General features: G+C 39.8%; 2 protein-coding genes across 7 annotated transcripts in view; one reads left to right on the top strand and one right to left on the bottom strand.

Annotated features, from left to right (window-relative positions):
* The window catches only part of LOC133663127 (protein FAM124A), an 18,025-nt gene extending 8,236 nt beyond the window's left edge, over positions 1-9,789 (top strand). The window contains exon 5 of the mRNA XM_062067364.1: positions 7,701-9,789. Within this exon, the coding sequence (XP_061923348.1) occupies positions 7,701-8,438 (738 nt within the window). The 3' untranslated portion in view covers positions 8,439-9,789. The remainder of the gene's footprint in view (positions 1-7,700) is intronic.
* LOC133663128 (mucin-1-like) lies at positions 9,392-20,343 on the bottom strand. 6 transcript variants are annotated; one of them, XM_062067368.1, is made up of 5 exons: positions 16,463-16,619; positions 16,131-16,225; positions 10,391-10,535; positions 9,991-10,334; positions 9,392-9,955 (listed from the first exon to the last, which is right to left on the bottom strand). In XM_062067368.1, the coding sequence occupies exons 2-5, from the start codon at positions 16,213-16,215 to the stop codon at positions 9,531-9,533; spliced, it is 999 nt and encodes a 332-aa protein (XP_061923352.1). In that variant the 5' UTR covers positions 16,216-16,225; positions 16,463-16,619; the 3' UTR covers positions 9,392-9,530. The 6 variants fall into 6 exon arrangements, 5 of the variants coding, with proteins under 5 accessions (XP_061923352.1, XP_061923349.1, XP_061923351.1 ...); XM_062067365.1 differs by lacking the exons at positions 16,131-16,225; positions 16,463-16,619 and adding an exon at positions 19,686-20,343; XM_062067367.1 differs by lacking the exon at positions 16,463-16,619 and having other exon boundaries at positions 16,131-16,303.
* Between the last annotated feature and the right edge of the window lie 2,157 nt (positions 20,344-22,500).

Genomic DNA, 22,500 nt, shown 5'->3' with positions numbered 1-22,500 from the left:
TTAACACAACTAAAAAAATACCTAGTTGTCCTATCTAGTCTTGTCATGATGGGATAGGACAGCTGTGACATATCTCAAATTGACTAGCTGTCCTATCTCGTCTTGTCATGACTAGATAGGACAGCTGGAGCACATCTCAAATTGACTAGCTGTCCTATCTAGTCTAGTCATGATGAGTTAGTACAACTTTAACACAACTCAAAAAATACCTAGTTGTCCTATCTAGTCTTGTCATGATGGGATAGGACAGCTGTGACATATCTCAAATTGACTAGCTGTCCTATCTCGTCTAGTCATGACTAGATAGGACAGCTGGAGCACATCTCAAATTGACTAGCTGTCCTATCTAGTCTAGTCATGATGAGTTAGTACAACTTTAACACAACTCAAAAAATACCTAGTTGTCCTATCTAGTCTTGTCATGATGGGATAGGACAGCTGTGACATATCTCAAATTGACTAGCTGTCCTATCTCGTCTAGTCATGACTAGATAGGACAGCTGGAGCACATCTCAAATTGACTAGCTGTCCTATCTAGTCTAGTCATGATGAGTTAGTACAACTTTAACACAACTCAAAAAATACCTAGTTGTCCTATCTAGTCTTGTCATGATGGGATAGGACAGCTGTGGCATATCTCAAATTGACTAGCTGTCCTATCTAGTCTAGTCATGACTAGATAGGACAGCTGGAGCATATCTCAAATTGACTAGCTGTCCTATCTAGTCTAGTCATGATGAGTTAGTACAACTTTAACAAAACTCAAAAAATACCTAGTTGTCCTATCTAGTCTAGTCATGACTAGATAGGACAGCTGGAGCAGATCTCAAATTGACTAGCTGTCCTATCTAGTCTAGTCATGATGAGTTAGTACAACTTTAACAAAACTCAAAAAATACCTAGTTGTCCTATCTAGTCTTGTCATGATGAGTTAGTACAACTTTAACACAACTCAAAAAATACCTAGTTGTCCTATCTAGTCTTGTCATGATGGGATAGGACAGCTGGAGCACATCTCAAATTGACTAGCTGTCCTATCTCGTCTAGTCATGACTAGATAGGACAGCTGGAGCACATCTCAAATTGACTAGCTGTCCTATCTAGTCTAGTCATGACTAGATAGGACAACTGTAGCATATCTCAAATTGACTAGCTGTCCTATCTAGTCTAGTCATGATGAGTTAGTACAACTTTAACACAACTCAAAAAATACCTAGTTGTCCTATCTAGTCTTGTCATGATGGGATAGGACAGCTGTGGCATATCTCAAATTGACTAGCTGTCCTATCTAGTCTAGTCATGACTAGATAGGACAGCTGGAGCACATCTCAAATTGACTAGCTGTCCTATCTCGTCTAGTCATGACTAGATAGGACAGCTGGAGCACATCTCAAATTGACTAGCTGTCCTATCTAGTCTAGTCATGACTAGATAGGACAACTGTAGCATATCTCAAATTGACTAGCTGTCCTATCTAGTCTAGTCATGATGAGTTAGTACAACTTTAACACAACTCAAAAAATACCTAGTTGTCCTATCTAGTCTTGTCATGATGGGATAGGACAGCTGTGGCATATCTCAAATTGACTAGCTGTCCTATCTAGTCTAGTCATGACTAGATAGTACAGCTGGAGCACATCTCAAATTGACTAGCTGTCCTATCTCGTCTAGTCATGACGAGATAGGACAGCTGGAGCACATCTCAAATTGACTAGCTGTCCTATCTCGTCTAGTCATGACTAGATAGGACAACTGTAGCACATCTCAAATTGACTAGCTGTCCTATCTAGTCTAGTCATGATTAGTTAGGACAACTGTAACACAACTCAAAAAATACCTAGTTGTCCTATCTAGTCTTGTCATGATGGGATAGGACAGCTGTGGCATATCTCAAATTGACTAGCTGTCCTATCTAGTCTAGTCATGATGAGTTAGGACAACTGTAACACAATTAAAAAATACCTAGTTGTCCTATCTAGTCTTGTCATGATGGGATAGGACAGCTGTGGCATATGTCAAATTGACTAGCTGTCCTATCTCGTCTAGTCATGACTAGATAGGACAACTGTAGCATATCTCAAATTGACTAGCTGTCCTATCTAGTCTAGTCATGATGAGTTAGGACAACTGTAACACAACTCAAAAAATACCTAGTTGTCCTATCTAGTCTTGTCATGATGGGATAGGACAGCTGTGGCATATCTCAAATTGACTAGCTGTCCTATCGCGTCTAGTCATGACTAGATAGGACAACTGTAGCATATCTCAAATTGACTAGCTGTCCTATCTAGTCTAGTCATGATGAGTTAGGACAACTGTAACACAACTTAAAAAATACCTAGTTGTCCTATCTAGTCTTGTCATGATGGGAAAGGACAGCTGTGACATATCTCAAATTAACTAGCTGTCCTATCTCGTCTAGTCAAGACTAGATAGGACAACTGTAGCATATCTCAAATTGACTAGCTGTCCTATCTCGTCTAGTCATGACTAGATAGGACAACTGTAGCATATCTCAAATTGACTAGCTGTCCTATCTAGTCTAGTCATGATGAGTTAGGACAACTGTAACACAACTCAAAAAATACCTAGTTGTCGTATCTAGTCTTGTCATGATGGGATAGGACAGCTGTGGCATATTTCAAATTGACTAGCTGTCCTATCTCGTCTAGTCATGACGAGATAGGACAGCTGTTGCATATTTCAAATTGACTAGCTGTCCTATCTCGTCTAGTCATGACGCGATAGGACAGCTGCGGCATATTTCAAATTGACTAGCTGTCCTGTCTCATCTAGTCCTGACGGGACAGGACAGCTGTTGCATATTTCAAATTGACTAGCTGTCCTATTTAGTCTAGTCATGATGAGATAGGACACATCTAGTCTAAATAGGACTGACCAGACTAGGGCTGTCCAATCTAGTCTAGTCATGATGGGATAGGACAGCTGTAGCATATCTCAAATTAACTAACTGTCCTATGTAGTCTAGTCATGATGTGATAGGACAGCTGTGGCATATTTCAAATTGACTAACTGTCCTATCTCGTCTAGTCATGATGGGATAGGACAGCTGTAGCATATCTCAAATTAACTAGCTGTCCTGTCTCATCTAGTCATGACGAGATAGGACAGCTGTTGCATATTTCAAATTGACTAGCTGTCCTATCTACTCTAGTCATGATGGGATAGGACAGCTGTAGCATATCTCAAATTAACTAACTGTCCTATGTAGTCTAGTCATGATGAGATAGGATGACTGTAGCATACCTCAAATTGATTAGCTGTCCTATCTAGAGCTAGTCATGATGAGATAGGACACATCTAGCCTAACCCTAACCTTAAGACTAGGGCTGGTCCATATAGTATAGTCATGACTAGATAGGACAGCTATGGCATATCTCAAATTGACTAGCTGTTCTATTTAGTCTAGTCATGATGAGTTAGGACAACTGTAGCATATCTAAAAAAAATACCTCATTGTCCTATCTAGTCTAGCCATGACTAGATAGGACAGCTGTAGCATATCTCAAATTGACTAGATGTCCTATCTAGATGCTGTGGTTTACCTAGGAGGCGTGTCTATCCTGACAAGTGGTGTGTGGACGCTGACTTTCATAGAGGATCTACGGCCTTTGGAAAGTTCAAGTGGGATTAGTCAGGCGTCCATTAGTGACTTTAATACTAGTGTCATGTGACTTTAATGCTAGTGTCATGTGACTTTAATGCTAGTGGCATGTGACTTTAATGCTAGTGTCATGTGACATTAATGCTAGTGTCATGTGACTTTAACACTAGTGTCATGTGACTTTAATACTAGTGTCATGTGACTTTAATGCTAGTGTCATGTGACTTTAATGCTAGTGTCATGTGACTTTAATGCTAGTGGCATGTGACTTTAATGCTAGTGGCATGTGACTTTAATGCTAGTGGCATGTGACTTTAATGCTAGTGGCATGTGACTTTAATGCTAGTGTCATCTGACTTTAATGCTAGTGTCATGTGACTTTAATGCTAGTGTCATGTGACTTTAATGCTAGTGTTATGTGACTTTAATGCTAGTGGCATGTGACTTTAATGCTAGTGTCATGTGACTTTAATGCTAGTGTCATGTGACTTTAATGCTAGTGTCATGTGACATTAATGCTAGTGTCATGTGACTTTAATGCTAGTGTCATGTGACTTTAATGCTAGTGTCATGTGACTTTAATGCTAGTGTCATGTGACATTAATGCTAGTGTCATGTGACTTTAATGCTAGTGTCATGTGACATTAATGCTAGTGTCATGTGACTTTAATGCTAGTGTCATGTGACTTTAATGCTAGTGTCATGTGACTTTAATGCTAGTGTCATGTGACATTAATGCTAGTGTCATGTGACTTTAATGCTAGTGGCATGTGACTTTAATGCTAGTGTCATGTGACATTAATGCTAGTGTCATGTGACTTTAATGCTAGTGTCATGTGACTTTAATGCTAGTGTCATGTGACATTAATGCTAGTGTCATGTGACTTTAATGCTAGTGTCATGTGACTTTAATGCTAGTGTCATGTGACTTTAATGCTAGTGTCATGTGACTTTAATGCTAATGTCATGTGACTTTAATGCTAATGTCATGTGACTTTAATGCTAGTGTCATGTGACTTTAATGCTAGTGTCATGTGACTTTAATGCTAGTGTCATGTGACATTAATGCTAGTGGCATGTGACTTTAATGCTAGTGGCATGTGACATTAATGCTAGTGTCATGTGACTTTAATGCTAGTGTCATGTGACATTAATGCTAGTGTCATGTGACATTAATGCTAGTGTCATGTGACTTTAATGCTAGTGTCATGTGACTTTAATGCTAGTGTCATGTGACTTTAATGCTAGTGTCATGTGACTTTAATGCTAGTGTCATGTGACTTTAATGCTAGTGTCATGTGACTTTAATGCTAGTGTCATGTGACTTTAATGCTAGTGTCAGGTGACTTTAATGCTAGTGTCATGTGACATTAATGCTAGTGGCATGTGACTTTAATGCTAGTGGCATGTGACATTAATGCTAGTGTGATGTGACTTTAATGCTAGTGTCATGTGACATTAATGCTAGTGTCATGTGACATTAATGCTAGTGTCATGTGACTTTAATGCTAGTGTCATGTGACTTTAATGCTAGTGGCATGTGACATTAATGCTAGTGTCATGTGACTTTAATGCTAGTGTCATGTGACTTTAATGCTAGTGTCATGTGACTTTAATGCTAGTGTCATGTGACATTAATGCTAGTGTCATGTGACATTAATGCTAGTGTCATGTGACTTTAATGCTAGTGTCATGTGACTTTAATGCTAGTGGCATGTGACATTAATGCTAGTGTCATGTGACATTAATGCTAGTGTCATGTGACATTAATGCTAGTGTCATGTGACTTTAATGCTAGTGTCATGTGACTTTAATGCTAGTGTCATGTGACATTAATGCTAGTGTCATGTGACATTAATGCTAGTGGCATGTGACATTAATGCTAGTGTGATGTGACTTTAATGCTAGTGTCATGTGACTTTAATGCTAGTGGCATGTGACATTAATGCTAGTGTCATGTGACTTTAATGCTAGTGTCATGTGACTTTAATGCTAGTGTCATGTGACTTTAATGCTAGTGTCATGTGGCTTTAATGCTAGTGTCATGTGACATTAATGCTAGTGTCATGTGACTTTAATGCTAGTGTCATGTGACATTAATGCTAGTGTCATGTGACATTAATGCTAGTGTCATGTGACTTTAATGCTAGTGTCATGTGACTTTAATGCTAGTGTCATGTGACTTTAATGCTAGTGTCAGGTGACTTTAATGCTAGTGTCATGTGACATTAATGCTAGTGGCATGTGACTTTAATGCTAGTGGCATGTGACATTAATGCTAGTGTGATGTGACTTTAATGCTAGTGTCATGTGACATTAATGCTAGTGTCATGTGACATTAATGCTAGTGTCATGTGACTTTAATGCTAGTGTCATGTGACTTTAATGCTAGTGTCATGTGACTTTAATGCTAGTGTCATGTGACTTTAATGCTAGTGTCATGTGACTTTAATGCTAGTGTCATGTGACATTAATGCTAGTGTCATGTGACATTAATGCTAGTGTCATGTGACTTTAATGCTAGTGTCATGTGACTTTAATGCTAGTGTCATGTGACTTTAATGCTAGTGTCATGTGACATTAATGCTAGTGTCATGTGACATTAATGCTAGTGGCATGTGACATTAATGCTAGTGTCATGTGACTTTAATGCTAGTGTCATGTGACTTTAATGCTAGTGTCATGTGACTTTAATGCTAGTGTCATGTGACTTTAATGCTAGTGGCATGTGACTTTAATGCTAGTGTCATGTGACTTTAATGCTAGTGTCATGTGACTTTAATACTAGTGTCATGTGACTTTAATGCTAGTGTCATGTGACTTTAATGCTAGTGTCATGTGACTTTAATGCTAGTGGCATGTGACTTTAATGCTAGTGGCATGTGACATTAATGCTAGTGTCATGTGACTTTAATGCTAGTGTCATGTGACATTAATGCTAGTGTCATGTGACATTAATGCTAGTGTCATGTGACTTTAATGCTAGTGTCATGTGACTTTAATGCTAGTGTCATGTGACTTTAATACTAGTGTCATGTGACTTTAATGCTAGTGTCATGTGACTTTAACACTAGTGTCATGTGACTTTAATGCTAGTGTCATGTGACTTTAATGCTAGTGTCATGTGACTTTAATGCTAGTGTCATGTGACTTTAATGCTAGTGTCATGTGACATTAATGCTAGTGTCATGTGACATTAATGCTAGTGTCATGTGACTTTAATACTAGTGTCATGTGACTTTAATGCTAGTGTCATGTGACTTTAATGCTAGTGTCATGTGACTTTAATACTAGTGTCATGTGACTTTAATGCTAGTGTCATGTGACTTTAATGCTAGTGTCATGTGACTTTAATGCTAGTGTCATGTGACTTTAATGCTAGTGTCATGTGACTTTAATGCTAGTGTCATGTGACATTAATGCTAGTGTCATGTGACATTAATGCTAGTGTCATGTGACTTTAATACTAGTGTCGTGTGACTTTAATGCTAGTGTCATGTGACTTTAATGCTAGTGTCATGTGACTTTAATACTAGTGTCATGTGACTTTAATGCTAGTGTCATGTGACTTTAATGCTAGTGTCATGTGACTTTAATACTAGTGTCATGTGACTTTAATGCTAGTGTCATGTGACATTAATGCTAACTGCTGCTAGCCTTTAATATCACATTTAACACATCGCTCTTGTTGGACAACTTGAATCATCACCAGATGATACAGGCTTGCATGTCAGATGTGTGATATCATGTGTGATATGATTTGTCATGATGAGATAAGAATCATTTAGTTCATTGAGTCATGATTCCACTAGAGCTGTCCTATCTAGTCGAGGCTAGATCTTCGGTCTAACTAGCTGGGACAGACTAGATCTGACCCAGTCAGTACTTGGACAGGAAGTGCAGTCCTGAAGATCTCATCTTGCTGAAGGAGGTTTTTCCTGAAGTGAAACGAGTCCAAGTTAGTTTGAAGCGTTCACACTCCAGTTTGGTTCTGATCCAGATGACAACTGTGCGTTCCTGGTTGAGGTCTGGGTTCTAGTCAGTAACTTATTACACCTTTTGTTATCTTGTACAGGTTCACGACATTCACCTCAAACTCAGACGTGACCCCGCCCACCTTGTGACAGAATCTTGCTTGGCCCCGCCCACTCCGACCTGTAGCTCCGCCTCCTACAAGAACTGCCGCCATCCTCATCGGACCGCGTCCCGCCCCAGAATGCACCATCAGCAGAGGTCGGTGTGTTCCCTCCCGCTGTGCTGCGAGGAGGACGAGGGCGAGGGGGCGTGGTTCTGGCCCGACTGGTACCACCCGTCCAGGGGGCGGGGCCAGCGCTCCAACTCGCTCTTCTCTCTGCCAAACCTGGACTCAGTCAGCTCCACCTGCTCCTTGCCGGGTCTTACACCGGCACCGGCACCGGCACCGGCACCAGCCAGCCCTCGCCGGCGCTCTCTGCACAGGAGCTCCTCCCTCATCCCCACTTTCCGGCTCAACGTGGACGCGCTCCTTGGCGCCGAGGAGACGGACGTGGACACGGGGAATAAAGTCCGAGCAGGCGGCGTAGACCTCACCGTGGTGTCCGCCTACATCCAAACCCACCTGGAGGCTTCTCGGTCCCTATCGGCGCCACTGCAAGACAGCCAGCCGCCTCCCGGACCTCAGGACCACCACAAGGCGGCGGCACTTGGATGGACTCCCGTCTCTTGTAGGACAAAACCACCTCAGTCCCTCAGTGACGTCTCCATGGACCACAACCTGCAAACACCTGCAGGAAGTCCATGGGAAGGTGAGGAGGAGCAGGAATTCTACATTTGAGGACTCTTTGCCGCCCTCTAGTGGACACACCTTCACTATACAGTGTCACCCTCTAGTGGACACACCATCACCAGACAGTGCCGCCCTCTAGTGGACACACCTTCACTTTGCTCTCTGGTGCCCTCTAGTGGACACACCTTCACTTCACAGTGCCGCCCTCCAGTGGACACACCTTCACTTTGCTCTCCGGTGCCCTCTAGTGGATACACCTTCACTTCACAGTGCCGCCCTCCAGTGGACACACCTCTACTTCGCAGTGCCGCTCTCCAGTGGACCAACTTCACCAGAGCTGTGTATAGACAGTATGGCCAACTTGGTTTCAGAGTTAGTAGCAAACATGGCGCCCTGTAGTCACTTTCAGGGGCTTTCAAAAAGTCATTTATGAGAGCCTCTGGTCTAAAGCCCCTTCCATGACTATAGGACGCCATGTTTGCTACCACCTTTGAAACTGAGTCCACCATACTCTCTTTACACACAGCTCTGACCTTCACTATGCAGTGCTGCCCTCTAGTGGACACACCTTTATGCAGTGCCGCCCTCCAGTGGACACACCTTGACTCTGCTCTCTGATGCCCTCTGGTGGACACACCTTTACTCTGCAGTGCCGCCCTCTAGTGGACACACCTTGACTTTACTCTCTGGTGCCCTCTGGTGGACACACCTTTACTTTGCAGTGCCGCCCTCTAGTGGACTAACTTCACCAGAGCTGTGTAGAGAGAGTATGGCCAACTTGGTTTCAATGTTGGTAGCAAACATGGCGCCCTGTAGTCACTTTGAGGGGCTTTCAAAAAGTCATTTATGAGAGCCTCTGGTCTAAAGCCCCTTCCATGACTATAGGACGCCATGTTTGCTACCACCTTTGACAGCGAATCCGCCACACGGCTCTGAACATGACTTTGCTGCCCTCTGGTGGACACGTTTGTGTACAAACTGTAGACAACTTCACTTGAGCATTAGTTTAATATGAAAACAACATCCATGACTGACAGGACTTTGTTGACACCCACTCATGGATTGTGTACCAAGTGAAAACACACAAAAAGGCCAGCAAAAGATCAATAAAGGTTGAAATAAAAAAAATCCTCTTTGACTTTAAAAAAGTATTTTTCCACTGAGAGTCACATGTTTAACATGTGTGATCAATTCCAAAGTGTAGAAAAGTTCTGTACAAATATATACAAGAAGACATCTTAGGACCATCAGCATCTTCCTCTGACACTGCAGTGCAGTGCTGCCCCCTGCTGGTTCCTGCAGTGCAGTGCTGCCCCCTGCTGGTTCCTGCAGTGCAGTGCAGTGCTGCCCCCTGCTGGTTCCTGCAGTGCAGTGCAGTGCTGGTCCCTGCTGGTTCCTGCAGTGCAGTGCTGCCCCCTGCTGGTTCCTGCAGTGCAGTGCAGTGCTGTCCCCTGCTGGTTCCTGCAGTGCAGTGCTGCCCCCTGCTGGTTCCTGCAGTGCAGTGCTGCCCCCTGCTGGTTCCAGCTGGTTCCTGCAGTGCTGCCCCCTGTAGGTTCCTGCAGTGCAGTGCTGCCCCCTGCTGGTTCCTGCAGTGCAGTGCTGCCCCCTGCTGGTTCCTGCAGTGCAGTGCTGCCCCCTGCTGGTTCCTGCAGGTTCACTGCTGGGCCGGGCGTTGCAGCAGCTGGCCCACCATGCCCAGGAAGGCCTGGTTGAAGGTGTTGGTGGAGTCCAGCTGCTCCCTCCGCAGGGAGACCTCCATCTCCCTGGCCAGACGCATCTCCTCCAAGGCCAGCTGGAAGTGTTCCGAGCGCTGCTGGATCTGCATCTCCTGCAGGCGCAGGATGCGTTCCTGCTGCGCCTCGTCCACCCGGTGGTGCCTCAGGTCCGCCGAGTGGATCCGCTGCAGGACGGCCACCAGCTCCGACTCGCGTGTGCCTCTCGGTCCTGGAAACAGGAAGTGCTGCTTTTAGCCGCACCGCAAAGCCTCGCCGGCGCCACACTTACTGCGTTTGGGCTTGGCCGGCGCCACCTCGTCTTCCTCCTCAGACTCCGCCTCCGACGGCTGGGACGGCGTGGGCGTGGCTTCTGCCTTCGGGGCCGAGACGCTTTGGGGGGTGGAGGGCTCCACCAAAGACGGACTTAAGTCTTGAAGAAGAGAAGGTTGAGATGAGGAGGAGTCAAGACACTTCTTCCAAAAACTGACGACAATATTGATTATTATTTGACTTCTTTTTACAATATTAAACATTTTCAACCAATAACTTTCAAAGGATCTTTTACACCACAGCTTTTAAAAACCTACACAAACATCAAAGATCCTCTGATAAAAATAATACTAGTACTAATACTAATAATACTACTACTACTAATAATAATAGTAATAATAATAACAAAAATAATATTAATATCAATAAGAAAAAATAATAGTAATAATAATAATAATTAAAAATAATAACAAAAACAATGTAAAAAAATTATAGTAATAACAATAATAATACTAATAATAATAAAAATAGTAATAGTAATAATAATAATAATAGCAATAACAATAATAATAATAATAGTAATAATAATAACAATAAAAAAATAGTAATAATAATATTAATAATCTGATGTATGCGAGAGCAGACATTGGAGGCGGGCTGAAGCTCAGTGGCCAGCCAATTAGAAGCTAGATTGGCTGGAATGTTCTGTGCAGTGTTTCCATTGGCTGTAGGCGTGTCTACGCTGACATGTCCGTCCATGCTAGGCCGCCGTAGGTCACATGACACGCGGACAAGGAAGTAAGTTTGCTAATGTTAGCGCAAGTGTGTTGGTGACTGTGACATGACAGAGTCCTTTGAAATACAGCTCAGCTGTGCTTGAAACAGTGACAAAGATCCTCTATAAAACAGGAGCATTCTGCTTGAAACAGTGACAAAGATCCTCTATAAAACAGGAGCAGTCTGCTTGAAACAGTGACAAAGATCCTGTATAAAACAGGAGCAGTCTGCTTGAAACAGTGACAAAGATCCTCTATAAAACAGGAGCATTCTGCTTGAAACAGTGACAAAGATCCTCTATAAAACAGGAGCAGTCTGCTTGAAACAGTGACAAAGATCCTCTATAAAACAGGAGCATTCTGCTTGAAACAGTGTCAAAGATCCTCTATAAAACAGGAGCAGTCTGCTTGAAACAGTGTCAAAGATCCTCTATAAAACAGGAGCATTCTGCTTGAAACAGTGTCAAAGATCCTCTATAAAACAGGAGCATTCTGCTTGAAACAGTGACAAAGATCCTCTATAAAACAGGAGCATTCTGCTTGAAACAGTGACAAAGATCCTCTATAAAACAGGAGCAGTCTGCTTGAAACAGTGACAAAGATCCTCTATAAAACAGGAGCAGTCTGCTTGAAACAGTGACAAAGATCCTCTATAAAACAGGAGCAGTCTGCTTGAAACAGTGTCAAAGATCCTCTATAAAACAGGAGCAGTCTGCTTGAAACAGTGACAAAGATCCTCTATAAAACAGGAGCAGTCTGCTTGAAACAGTGACAAAGATCCTCTATAAAACAGGAGCAGTCTGCTTGAAACAGTGACAAAGATCCTCTATAAAACAGGAGCAGTCTGCTTGAAACAGTGACAAAGATCCTCTATAAAACAGGAGCATTCTGCTTGAAACAGTGACAAAGATCCTCTATAAAACAGGAGCAGTCTGCTTGAAACAGTGACAAAGATCCTCTATAAAACAGGAGCATTCTGCTTGAAACAGTGACAAAGATCCTCTATAAAACAGGAGCAGTCTGCTTGAAACAGTGACAAAGATCCTCTATAAAACAGGAGCAGTCTGCTTGAAACAGTGACAAAGATCCTCTATAAAACAGGAGCATTCTGCTTGAAACAGTGACAAAGATCCTCTATAAAACAGGAGCAGTCTGCTTGAAACAGTGACAAAGATCCTCTATAAAACAGGAGCATTCTGCTTGAAACAGTGACAAAGATCCTCTATAAAACAGGAGCATTCTGCTTGAAACAGTGTCAAAGATCCTCTATAAAACAGGAGCAGTCTGCTTGAAACAGTGACAAAGATCCTCTATAAAACAGGAGCATTCTGCTTGAAACAGTGTCAAAGATCCTCTATAAAACAGGAGCATTCTGCTTGAAACAGTGTCAAAGATCCTCTATAAAACAGGAGCATTCTGCTTGAAACAGTGACAAAGATCCTCTATAAAACAGGAGCATTCTGCTTTAGAGCTGCAGCTATTGAATATTTTAGTAATCGAGTATTCTATTGAATATCCTGATCGATTAATTGAGTAATGGAATAAATCATATTTTTGCTGAAATAAAATCAAATATTGATAATAATATTCATGTTTTATAGATGATCATAACTGATGTTCATATTTACTTGACACAAGAGAAGTGCAGGATTCTTCTCTTGTGTCATGTTTCTATTTCACTTGATTAAATATATTTATATTATTATTAGTATTTGACTTATTAAATATATTTATATTATTATTAGTATTTGACTTATTAAATATATTTATATTATTATTAGTATTTGACTAGATTAAATATATTTATATTATTATTAGTATTTGACTAGATTAAATGTATTATTATTAGGTGCAGAACAGTTTAATTAATGTTTAATTAAACATGTTAAATGTTAATTAATGTTTAATTAAACATGTTAAATGTTAATTAATGTTTAATTAAACATGTCAAATGTTAATTAATGTTTAATTAAACATGTTAAATGTTAATTAATGTTTAATTAAACATGTTAAATGTTAATTAATGTTTAATTAAACATGTTAAATGTGCCTCAATTAGTGCGTCTGGTCTAATTGTCTTTTATGTCCTAAAGGTCAGTTTCCATGATTGAAGGCTGACATGCACAGCTGCATGTGCGTGTTGATTGTGACAATTTGTGTGTGCTAATAAAAACAGGTGCGCTCACAGCCCTATGTGCTATGTCATGTGTCCTATGTGCTGTGTCATATGTGCTATGTGCTGTGTCCTATGTGCTATGTCCTGTGTCCTATGTGCTGTGTCATATGTGCTATGTGCTGTGTCCTATGTGCTATGTCCTGTGTCCTATGTGCTATGTCCTGTGTGCTATGTGCTGTGTCCTATGTGCTATGTGCTGTGTCCTATGTGCTATGTGCTGTGTCCTATGTCCTGTGTGCTATGTGCTGTGTCCTATGTGCTATGTGCTGTGTCCTGTGTGCTATGTGCTGTGTCCTGTGTGCTATGTGCTGTGTCCTATGTGCTATGTGCTGTGTCCTGTGTGCTATGTGCTGTGTCCTATGTGCTGTGTGCTATGTGCTGTGTCCTATGTGCTATGTGCTGTGTGCTATGTGCTGTGTCCTGTGTGCTATGTGCTGTGTCCTATGTGCTGTGTGCTATGTGCTGTGTCCTATGTGTTATGTGCTGTGTGCTATGTCCTATGTGCTATGTGCTATGTCCTATGTGCTATGTCCTATGTGCTGTGTGCTATGTGCTGTGTCCTATGTGCTGTGTCCCATGTGTTATGTGCTGTGTGCTATGTCCTATGTGCTATGTCCTGTGTGCTATGTGCTGTGTCCTATGTGCTATGTCCTGTGTGCTATGTGCTGTGTCCTATGTGCTATGTCCTATGTGCTATGTCCTGTGTGCTATGTGCTGTGTCCTATGTCCTGTGTGCTATGTGCTGTGTCCTATGTGCTATGTGCTGTGTCCTATGTGCTGTGTGCTATGTGCTGTGTCCTATGTGCTGTGTCCTATGTGCTGTGTGCTATGTGCTGTGTGCTATGTCCTGTGTGCTATGTGCTGTGTCCTATGTGCTATGTCCTATGTCCTGTGTGCTATGTGCTGTGTCCTATGTCCTGTGTGCTATGTGCTGTGTCCTATGTGCTATGTGCTGTGTCCTATGTGCTGTGTGCTATGTGCTGTGTCCTATGTGCTGTGTCCTATGTGCTGTGTGCTATGTACTGTGTGCTATGTCCTGTGTGCTATGTCCTGTGTGCTATGTGCTGTGTCCTATGTGCTGTGTCCTATGTGCTGTGTGCTATGTGATGTGTCCTATGTGCTGTGTGCTATGTGCTGTGTGCTATGTGCTGTGTCCTATGTGCTGTGTGCTATGTGCTGTGTCCTATGTGTTGTGTCCTATGTGCTGTGTCCTGTGTGCTATGTGCTGTGTCCTATGTGCTGTGTCCTGTGTGCTATGTGCTGTGTCCTATGTGCTGTGTGCTATGTGCTGTGTGCTATGTGCTGTGTGCTATGTGCTGTGTCCTATGTGCTGTGTGCTATGTCATATGTGCTGTGTGCTATGTGCTGTGTGCTATGTGCTGTGTCCTATGTGCTGTGTGCTATGTGCTGTGTGCCTGTGCCACAGAAGGTGTATATATATAGTAATAATAAATACATACCATCATCAATGATGACCTCCATGAAGTGGTGTGCCTGTGCCACAGAAGGTGTATATATATAGTAATAATAAATACATACCATCATCAATGATGACCTCCATGAAGTGGTGTGCCTGTGCCACAGAAGGTGTATATATATAGTAATAATAAATACATACCATCATCAATGATGACCTCCATGAAGTGGTGTGCCTGTGCCACAGAAGGTGTATATATATAGTAATAATAAATACATACCATCATCAATGATGACCTCCATGAAGTGGTGTGCCTGTGCCACAGAAGGTGTATATATATAGTAATAATAAATACATACCATCATCAATGATGACCTCCATGAAGTGGTGTGCCTGTGCCACAGAAGGTGTATATATATAGTAATAATAAATACATACCATCATCAATGATGACCTCCATGAAGTGGTGTGCCTGTGCCACAGAAGGTGTATATATATAGTAATAATAAATACATACCATCATCAATGATGACCTCCATGAAGTGGTGTGCCTGTGCCACAGAAGGTGTATATATATAGTAATAATAAATACATACCATCATCAATGATGACCTCCATGAAGTGGTGTGCCTGTGCCACAGAAGGTGTATATATATAGTAATAATAAATACATACCATCATCAATGATGACCTCCATGAAGTGGTGTGCCTGTGCCACAGAAGGTGTATATATATAGTAATAATAAATACATACCATCATCAATGATGACCTCCATGAAGTGGTGTGCCTGTGCCACAGAAGGTGTATATATATAGTAATAATAAATACATACCATCATCAATGATGACCTCCATGAAGTGGTGTGCCTGTGCCACAGAAGGTGTATATATATAGTAATAATAAATACATACCATCATCAATGATGACCTCCATGAAGTGGTGTGCCTGTGCCACAGAAGGTGTATATATATAGTAATAATAAATACATACCATCATCAATGATGACCTCCATGAAGTGGTGTGCCTGTGCCACAGAAGGTGTATATATATAGTAATAATAAATACATACCATCATCAATGATGACCTCCATGAAGTGGTGTGCCTGTGCCACAGAAGGTGTATATATATAGTAATAATAAATACATACCATCATCAATGATGACCTCCATGAAGTGGTGTGCCTGTGCCACAGAAGGTGTATATATATAGTAATAATAAATACATACCATCATCAATGATGACCTCCATGAAGTGGTGTGCCTGTGCCACAGAAGGTGTATATATATAGTAATAATAAATACATACCATCATCAATGATGACCTCCATGAAGTGGTGTGCCTGTGCCACAGAAGGTGTATATATATAGTAATAATAAATACATACCATCATCAATGATGACCTCCATGAAGTCGTGTGCCTGTGCCACAGAAGGTGTATATATATAGTAATAATAAATACATACCATCATCAATGATGACCTCCATGAAGTGGTGTGCCTGTGCCACAGAAGGTGTATATATATAGTAATAATAAATACATACCATCATCAATGATGACCTCCATGAAGTGGTGTGCCTGTGCCACAGAAGGTGTATATATATAGTAATAATAAATACATACCATCATCAATGATGACCTCCATGAAGTGGTGTGCCTGTGCCACAGAAGGTGTATATATATAGTAATAATAAATACATACCATCATCAATGATGACCTCCATGAAGTCGTGTGCCTGTGCCACAGAAGGTGTATATATATAGTAATAATAAATACATACCATCATCAATGATGACCTCCATGAAGTGGTGTGCCTGTGCCACAGAAGGTGTATATATATAGTAATAATAAATACATACCATCATCAATGATGACCTCCATGAAGTGGTGTGCCTGTGCCACAGAAGGTGTATATATATAGTAATAATAAATACATACCATCATCAATGATGACCTCCATGAAGTGGTGTGCCTGTGCCACAGAAGGTGTATATATATAGTAATAATAAATACATACCATCATCAATGATGACCTCCATGAAGTGGTGTGCCTGTGCCACAGAAGGTGTATATATATAGTAATAATAAATACATACCATCATCAATGATGACCTCCATGAAGTCGTGTGCCTGTGCCACAGAAGGTGTATATATATAGTAATAATAAATACATACCATCATCAATGATGACCTCCATGAAGTGGTGTGCCTGTGCCACAGAAGGTGTATATATATAGTAATAATAAATACATACCATCATCAATGATGACCTCCATGAAGTGGTGTGCCTGTGCCACAGAAGGTGTATATATATAGTAATAATAAATACATACCATCATCAATGATGACCTCCATGAAGTCGTGTGCCTGTGCCACAGAAGGTGTATATATATAGTAATAATAAATACATACCATCATCAATGATGACCTCCATGAAGTGGTGTGCCTGTGCCACAGAAGGTGTATATATATAGTAATAATAAATACATACCATCATCAATGATGACCTCCATGAAGTGGTGTGCCTGTGCCACAGAAGGTGTATATATATAGTAATAATAAATACATACCATCATCAATGATGACCTCCATGAAGTGGTGTGCCTGTGCCACAGAAGGTGTATATATATAGTAATAATAAATACATACCATCATCAATGATGACCTCCATGAAGTGGTGTGCCTGTGCCACAGAAGGTGTATATATATAGTAATAATAAATACATACCATCATCAATGATGACCTCCATGAAGTCGTGTGCCTGTGCCACAGAAGGTGTATATATATAGTAATAATAAATACATACCATCATCAATGATGACCTCCATGAAGTGGTGTGCCTGTGCCACAGAAGGTGTATATATATAGTAATAATAAATACATACCATCATCAATGATGACCTCCATGAAGTGGTGTGCCTGTGCCACAGAAGGTGTATATATATAGTAATAATAAATACATACCATCATCAATGATGACCTCCATGAAGTCGTGTGCCTGTGCCACAGAAGGTGTATATATATAGTAATAATAAATACATACCATCATCAATGATGACCTCCATGAAGTGGTGTGCCTGTGCCACAGAAGGTGTATATATATAGTAATAATAAATACATACCATCATCAATGATGACCTCCATGAAGTGGTGTGCCTGTGCCACAGAAGGTGTATATATATAGTAATAATAAATACATACCATCATCAATGATGACCTCCATGAAGTGGTGTGCCTGTGCCACAGAAGGTGTATATATATAGTAATAATAAATACATACCATCATCAATGATGACCTCCATGAAGTGGTGTGCCTGTGCCACAGAAGGTGTATATATATAGTAATAATAAATACATACCATCATCAATGATGACCTCCATGAAGTGGTGTGCCTGTGCCACAGAAGGTGTATATATATAGTAATAATAAATACATACCATCATCAATGATGACCTCCATGAAGTGGTGTGCCTGTGCCACAGAAGGTGTATATATATAGTAATAATAAATACATACCATCATCAATGATGACCTCCATGAAGTGGTGTGCCTGTGCCACAGAAGGTGTATATATATAGTAATAATAAATACATACCATCATCAATGATGACCTCCATGAAGTGGTGTGCCTGTGCCACAGAAGGTGTATATATATAGTAATAATAAATACATACCATCATCAATGATGACCTCCATGAAGTGGTGTGCCTGTGCCACAGAAGGTGTATATATATAGTAATAATAAATACATACCATCATCAATGATGACCTCCATGAAGTCGTGTGCCTGTGCCACAGAAGGTGTATATATATAGTAATAATAAATACATACCATCATCAATGATGACCTCCATGAAGTGGTGTGCCTGTGCCACAGAAGGTGTATATATATAGTAATAATAAATACATACCATCATCAATGATGACCTCCATGAAGTGGTGTGCCTGTGCCACAGAAGGTGTATATATATAGTAATAATAAATACATACCATCATCAATGATGACCTCCATGAAGTCGTGTGCCTGTGCCACAGAAGGTGTATATATATAGTAATAATAAATACATACCATCATCAATGATGACCTCCATGAAGTGGTGTGCCTGTGCCACAGAAGGTGTATATATATAGTAATAATAAATACATACCATCATCAATGATGACCTCCATGAAGTGGTGTGCCTGTGCCACAGAAGGTGTATATATATAGTAATAATAAATACATACCATCATCAATGATGACCTCCATGAAGTGGTGTGCCTGTGCCACAGAAGGTGTATATATATAGTAATAATAAATACATACCATCATCAATGATGACCTCCATGAAGTGGTGTGCCTGTGCCACAGAAGGTGTATATATATAGTAATAATAAATACATACCATCATCAATGATGACCTCCATGAAGTCGTGTGCCTGTGCCACAGAAGGTGTATATATATAGTAATAATAAATACATACCATCATCAATGATGACCTCCATGAAGTGGTGTGCCTGTGCCACAGAAGGTGTATATATATAGTAATAATAAATACATACCATCATCAATGATGACCTCCATGAAGTGGTGTGCCTGTGCCACAGAAGGTGTATATATATAGTAATAATAAATACATACCATCATCAATGATGACCTCCATGAAGTCGTGTGCCTGTGCCACAGAAGGTGTATATATATAGTAATAATAAATACATACCATCATCAATGATGACCTCCATGAAGTCGTGTGCCTGTGCCACAGAAGGTGTATATATATAGTAATAATAAATACATACCATCATCAATGATGACCTCCATGAAGTGGTGTGCCTGTGCCACAGAAGGTGTATATATATAGTAATAATAAATACATACCATCATCAATGATGACCTCCATGAAGTGGTGTGCCTGTGCCACAGAAGGTGTATATATATAGTAATAATAAATACATACCATCATCAATGATGACCTCCATGAAGTCGTGTGCCTGTGCCACAGAAGGTGCAGCTGCAGGGTGTCCGTAGATGGCGTCCATGTGCGGGAACCACCTCCAGGTCTTCCTGGTGTTCAAGTTGTCTTTAATGGATCTGTAGTCGCTCTTCATCTTCTTCAGTTTCTCTCTGCATTGGCGGAAAGTTCTCTGGTAGCCATAAGCCGCCATTAGCTGGGCCAGTTCTTTGTACACCTTCTGGTTCCTGCTGCCGTCCAACTCCGCCTGGATCTTCTCGTCCGCCACCAGAACCAAGAACTGGGTCACCTCGCTGACGGACCACGGCACGGTGGTGTGGGGGGCCATGCTGCACGGGGGTCGAACACAAGGAACAAAACAACACCGGAGATGCTCTTGCTAACGCACTCCTCTTGTCGCAAACTGATGACGTCACCAACCTCGCGCGACGTCATCACTCTGCTACCCGCTCGGATCCTCTTTGTCAGCAACTAATGACTAATCATTTATTCACTCTAATTTTACTCTTTATTAGCAACTATTCACTCTAATAATACTCTTTATTAGCAACTATCTACACTAATTATACTCTTTATTAGCAACTATTCACTCTAATAATACTCTTTATTAGCAACTATTCACTCTAATAATACTCTTTATTAGCAACTATTCACTCTAATAATACTCTTTATTAGCAACTATTCACTCTAATAATACTCTTTATTAGCAACTATCCACACTAATTATACTCTTTATTAGCAACTATTCACACTAACAATACTCTTTATTAGCATCTATCCACTCTAATAATACTCTTTATTAGCAACTATTCACACTAACAATACTCTTTATTATCAAATATTCACACTAATAATACTCTTTATTAGCAACTATTCACACTACCAATACTCTTTATTATCAAATATTCACACTAATAATACTCTTTATTATCAAATATTCACACTAATACTTTTTATTATCAAATATTCACACTAATACTTTTTATCATCAAATATTCACACTAATAATACTTTTTATTATCAAATGTTCACACTAATAATACTTTTTATTCTCATTTATTCACACTAATAATACTCTTTATTAACAATTATTCACACTAATAATACTCTTTATTAGCAAATATTGACAGTAATTATACTCTTTATTCTCAAATATTCACACTAATAATACTCTTTATTCTCAAATATTGACACTAATTATACTCTTTATTCTCAAATATTGACACAGACACTACTCTTTATTCTCAAATATTGACACTAATTATACTCTTTATTCTCAAATATTGACACAAACACTACTCTTTATTCTCAAATATTGGTGATCATGTACAGTTTTTACTGTAAATAGGCGGGGCCAGTATTTCCATGCTTTGACAATGACGTCACTAGTTAGAATTTCATTTCACCTAAACAACATTTGGAGCATTTTAACAAAACATAAAAACACTCAATAAGTAAGAATAAGAATGTGTGTGTGTGTGTGTGTGTGTGTGTGTGTGTGTGTGTGTGTGTGTGTGTGTGTGTGTGTGTGTGTGTGTGTGTGTGTACAGTGTATCAGCTCATATACGTATGTATACATTACCCACATATGCGGTCCTCTCCAAGGTTTCTCATAGTCATTCACATCGACGTCCCACTGGGGTGAGTTTTTCCTTGCCCGTATGTGGGCTCTGTACCGAGGATGTCGTTGTGGCTTGTACAGCCCTTTGAGACACTTGTGATTTAGGGCTATATAAATAAACATTGATTGATTGATTGATCGAAATACATACATTTATAAGTATATATAAATATACTTGTATACATACATATATATATGTATGTATACATACTTATATAAGTATATATATACATGTATACATACATATATAAGTATATATGTATATATACATACATATATAAGTATATATATATATATACATACATATATAAGTATATATATATATACATACATATATAAGTATATATATATATATATATATATATATATATATATAAGTATATATATATATATATAAGTATATATATATATATATATATATATATAAGTATATATATATATATATATATATATATATATATATATATATATATATATATATACACACACATGTATACAAAATGTCATTGTGCAATGACAATAAAGACCATACCATGTACAGCAGGGGTGTCAAACTCATTTTAGATGGGGGGCCACATGGAGAAAAATCTACTCCCAAGTGGGCCGGAATGGTAAAATCACGGCACGATAACTTAAAAATAAAGACAACTTCAGATTGTTTTCTTGTTTAAAAATAGAACAAGCACATTCTGAAAATGTGCAAATCATAATGTTGTTGTTTTTTTTACACTTACATGTTGCGGTTAATAGTATTCTATGTCGTTAATATTTGTCGTTATTTATACTTTCTGAATAAATTATGTGATAATGTTCATCAGTCAACTCATTGGTGTTAATTTGCAATCTATGAAGATAAAAAAAATAGTATCAAAATCCAATTACAGGATGTTATTCATGTAGTTTGCTCATTTTCCTCCAATGATGTACTAACATCATGTGGTTTATTTTTTTTCGTACATATGTAGCATCATCTACAAATTTACAAATAATTGCTATTGCGACATCTAGTGGTACACATTTAGAAAAGCAGTTTTTTTCATTCAAAAATTTCGGCTCATTTTTATACTTAGCAAACTCATCCCGCGGGCCGGATAAAACCTGTCCGCGGGCCTGATCCGGCCCTCGGGCCGTACGTTTGACACCCCTGATGTACAGTATATATGTATGTGTACATATATA

Source organism: Entelurus aequoreus, linkage group LG13 (genome assembly GCF_033978785.1).
Source record: "Entelurus aequoreus isolate RoL-2023_Sb linkage group LG13, RoL_Eaeq_v1.1, whole genome shotgun sequence".
Classification (NCBI taxonomy): domain Eukaryota; kingdom Metazoa; phylum Chordata; class Actinopteri; order Syngnathiformes; family Syngnathidae; genus Entelurus; species Entelurus aequoreus.
Note: the sequence above shows the minus strand (reverse complement) of the source record. Positions and strands in the feature narration are given on the sequence as shown.

Bases quoted from the DNA above. Each gene is read 5' to 3' on its own strand.
- LOC133663128 (XM_062067365.1), bottom strand. From the start codon at position 20,028: ATGGCCCCCCACACCACCGTGCCGTGGTCCGTCAGCGAGGTGACCCAG. The intron at 10,536-19,685 runs GTATGTATTTAT...CTCTTCTTCAAG, and splicing joins GGAGGTCATCATTGATGATG to ACTTAAGTCCGTCTTTGGTG. The intron at 10,335-10,390 runs GTGTGGCGCCGG...TCCTGTTTCCAG, and splicing joins GCCAAGCCCAAACGCAGTAA to GACCGAGAGGCACACGCGAG.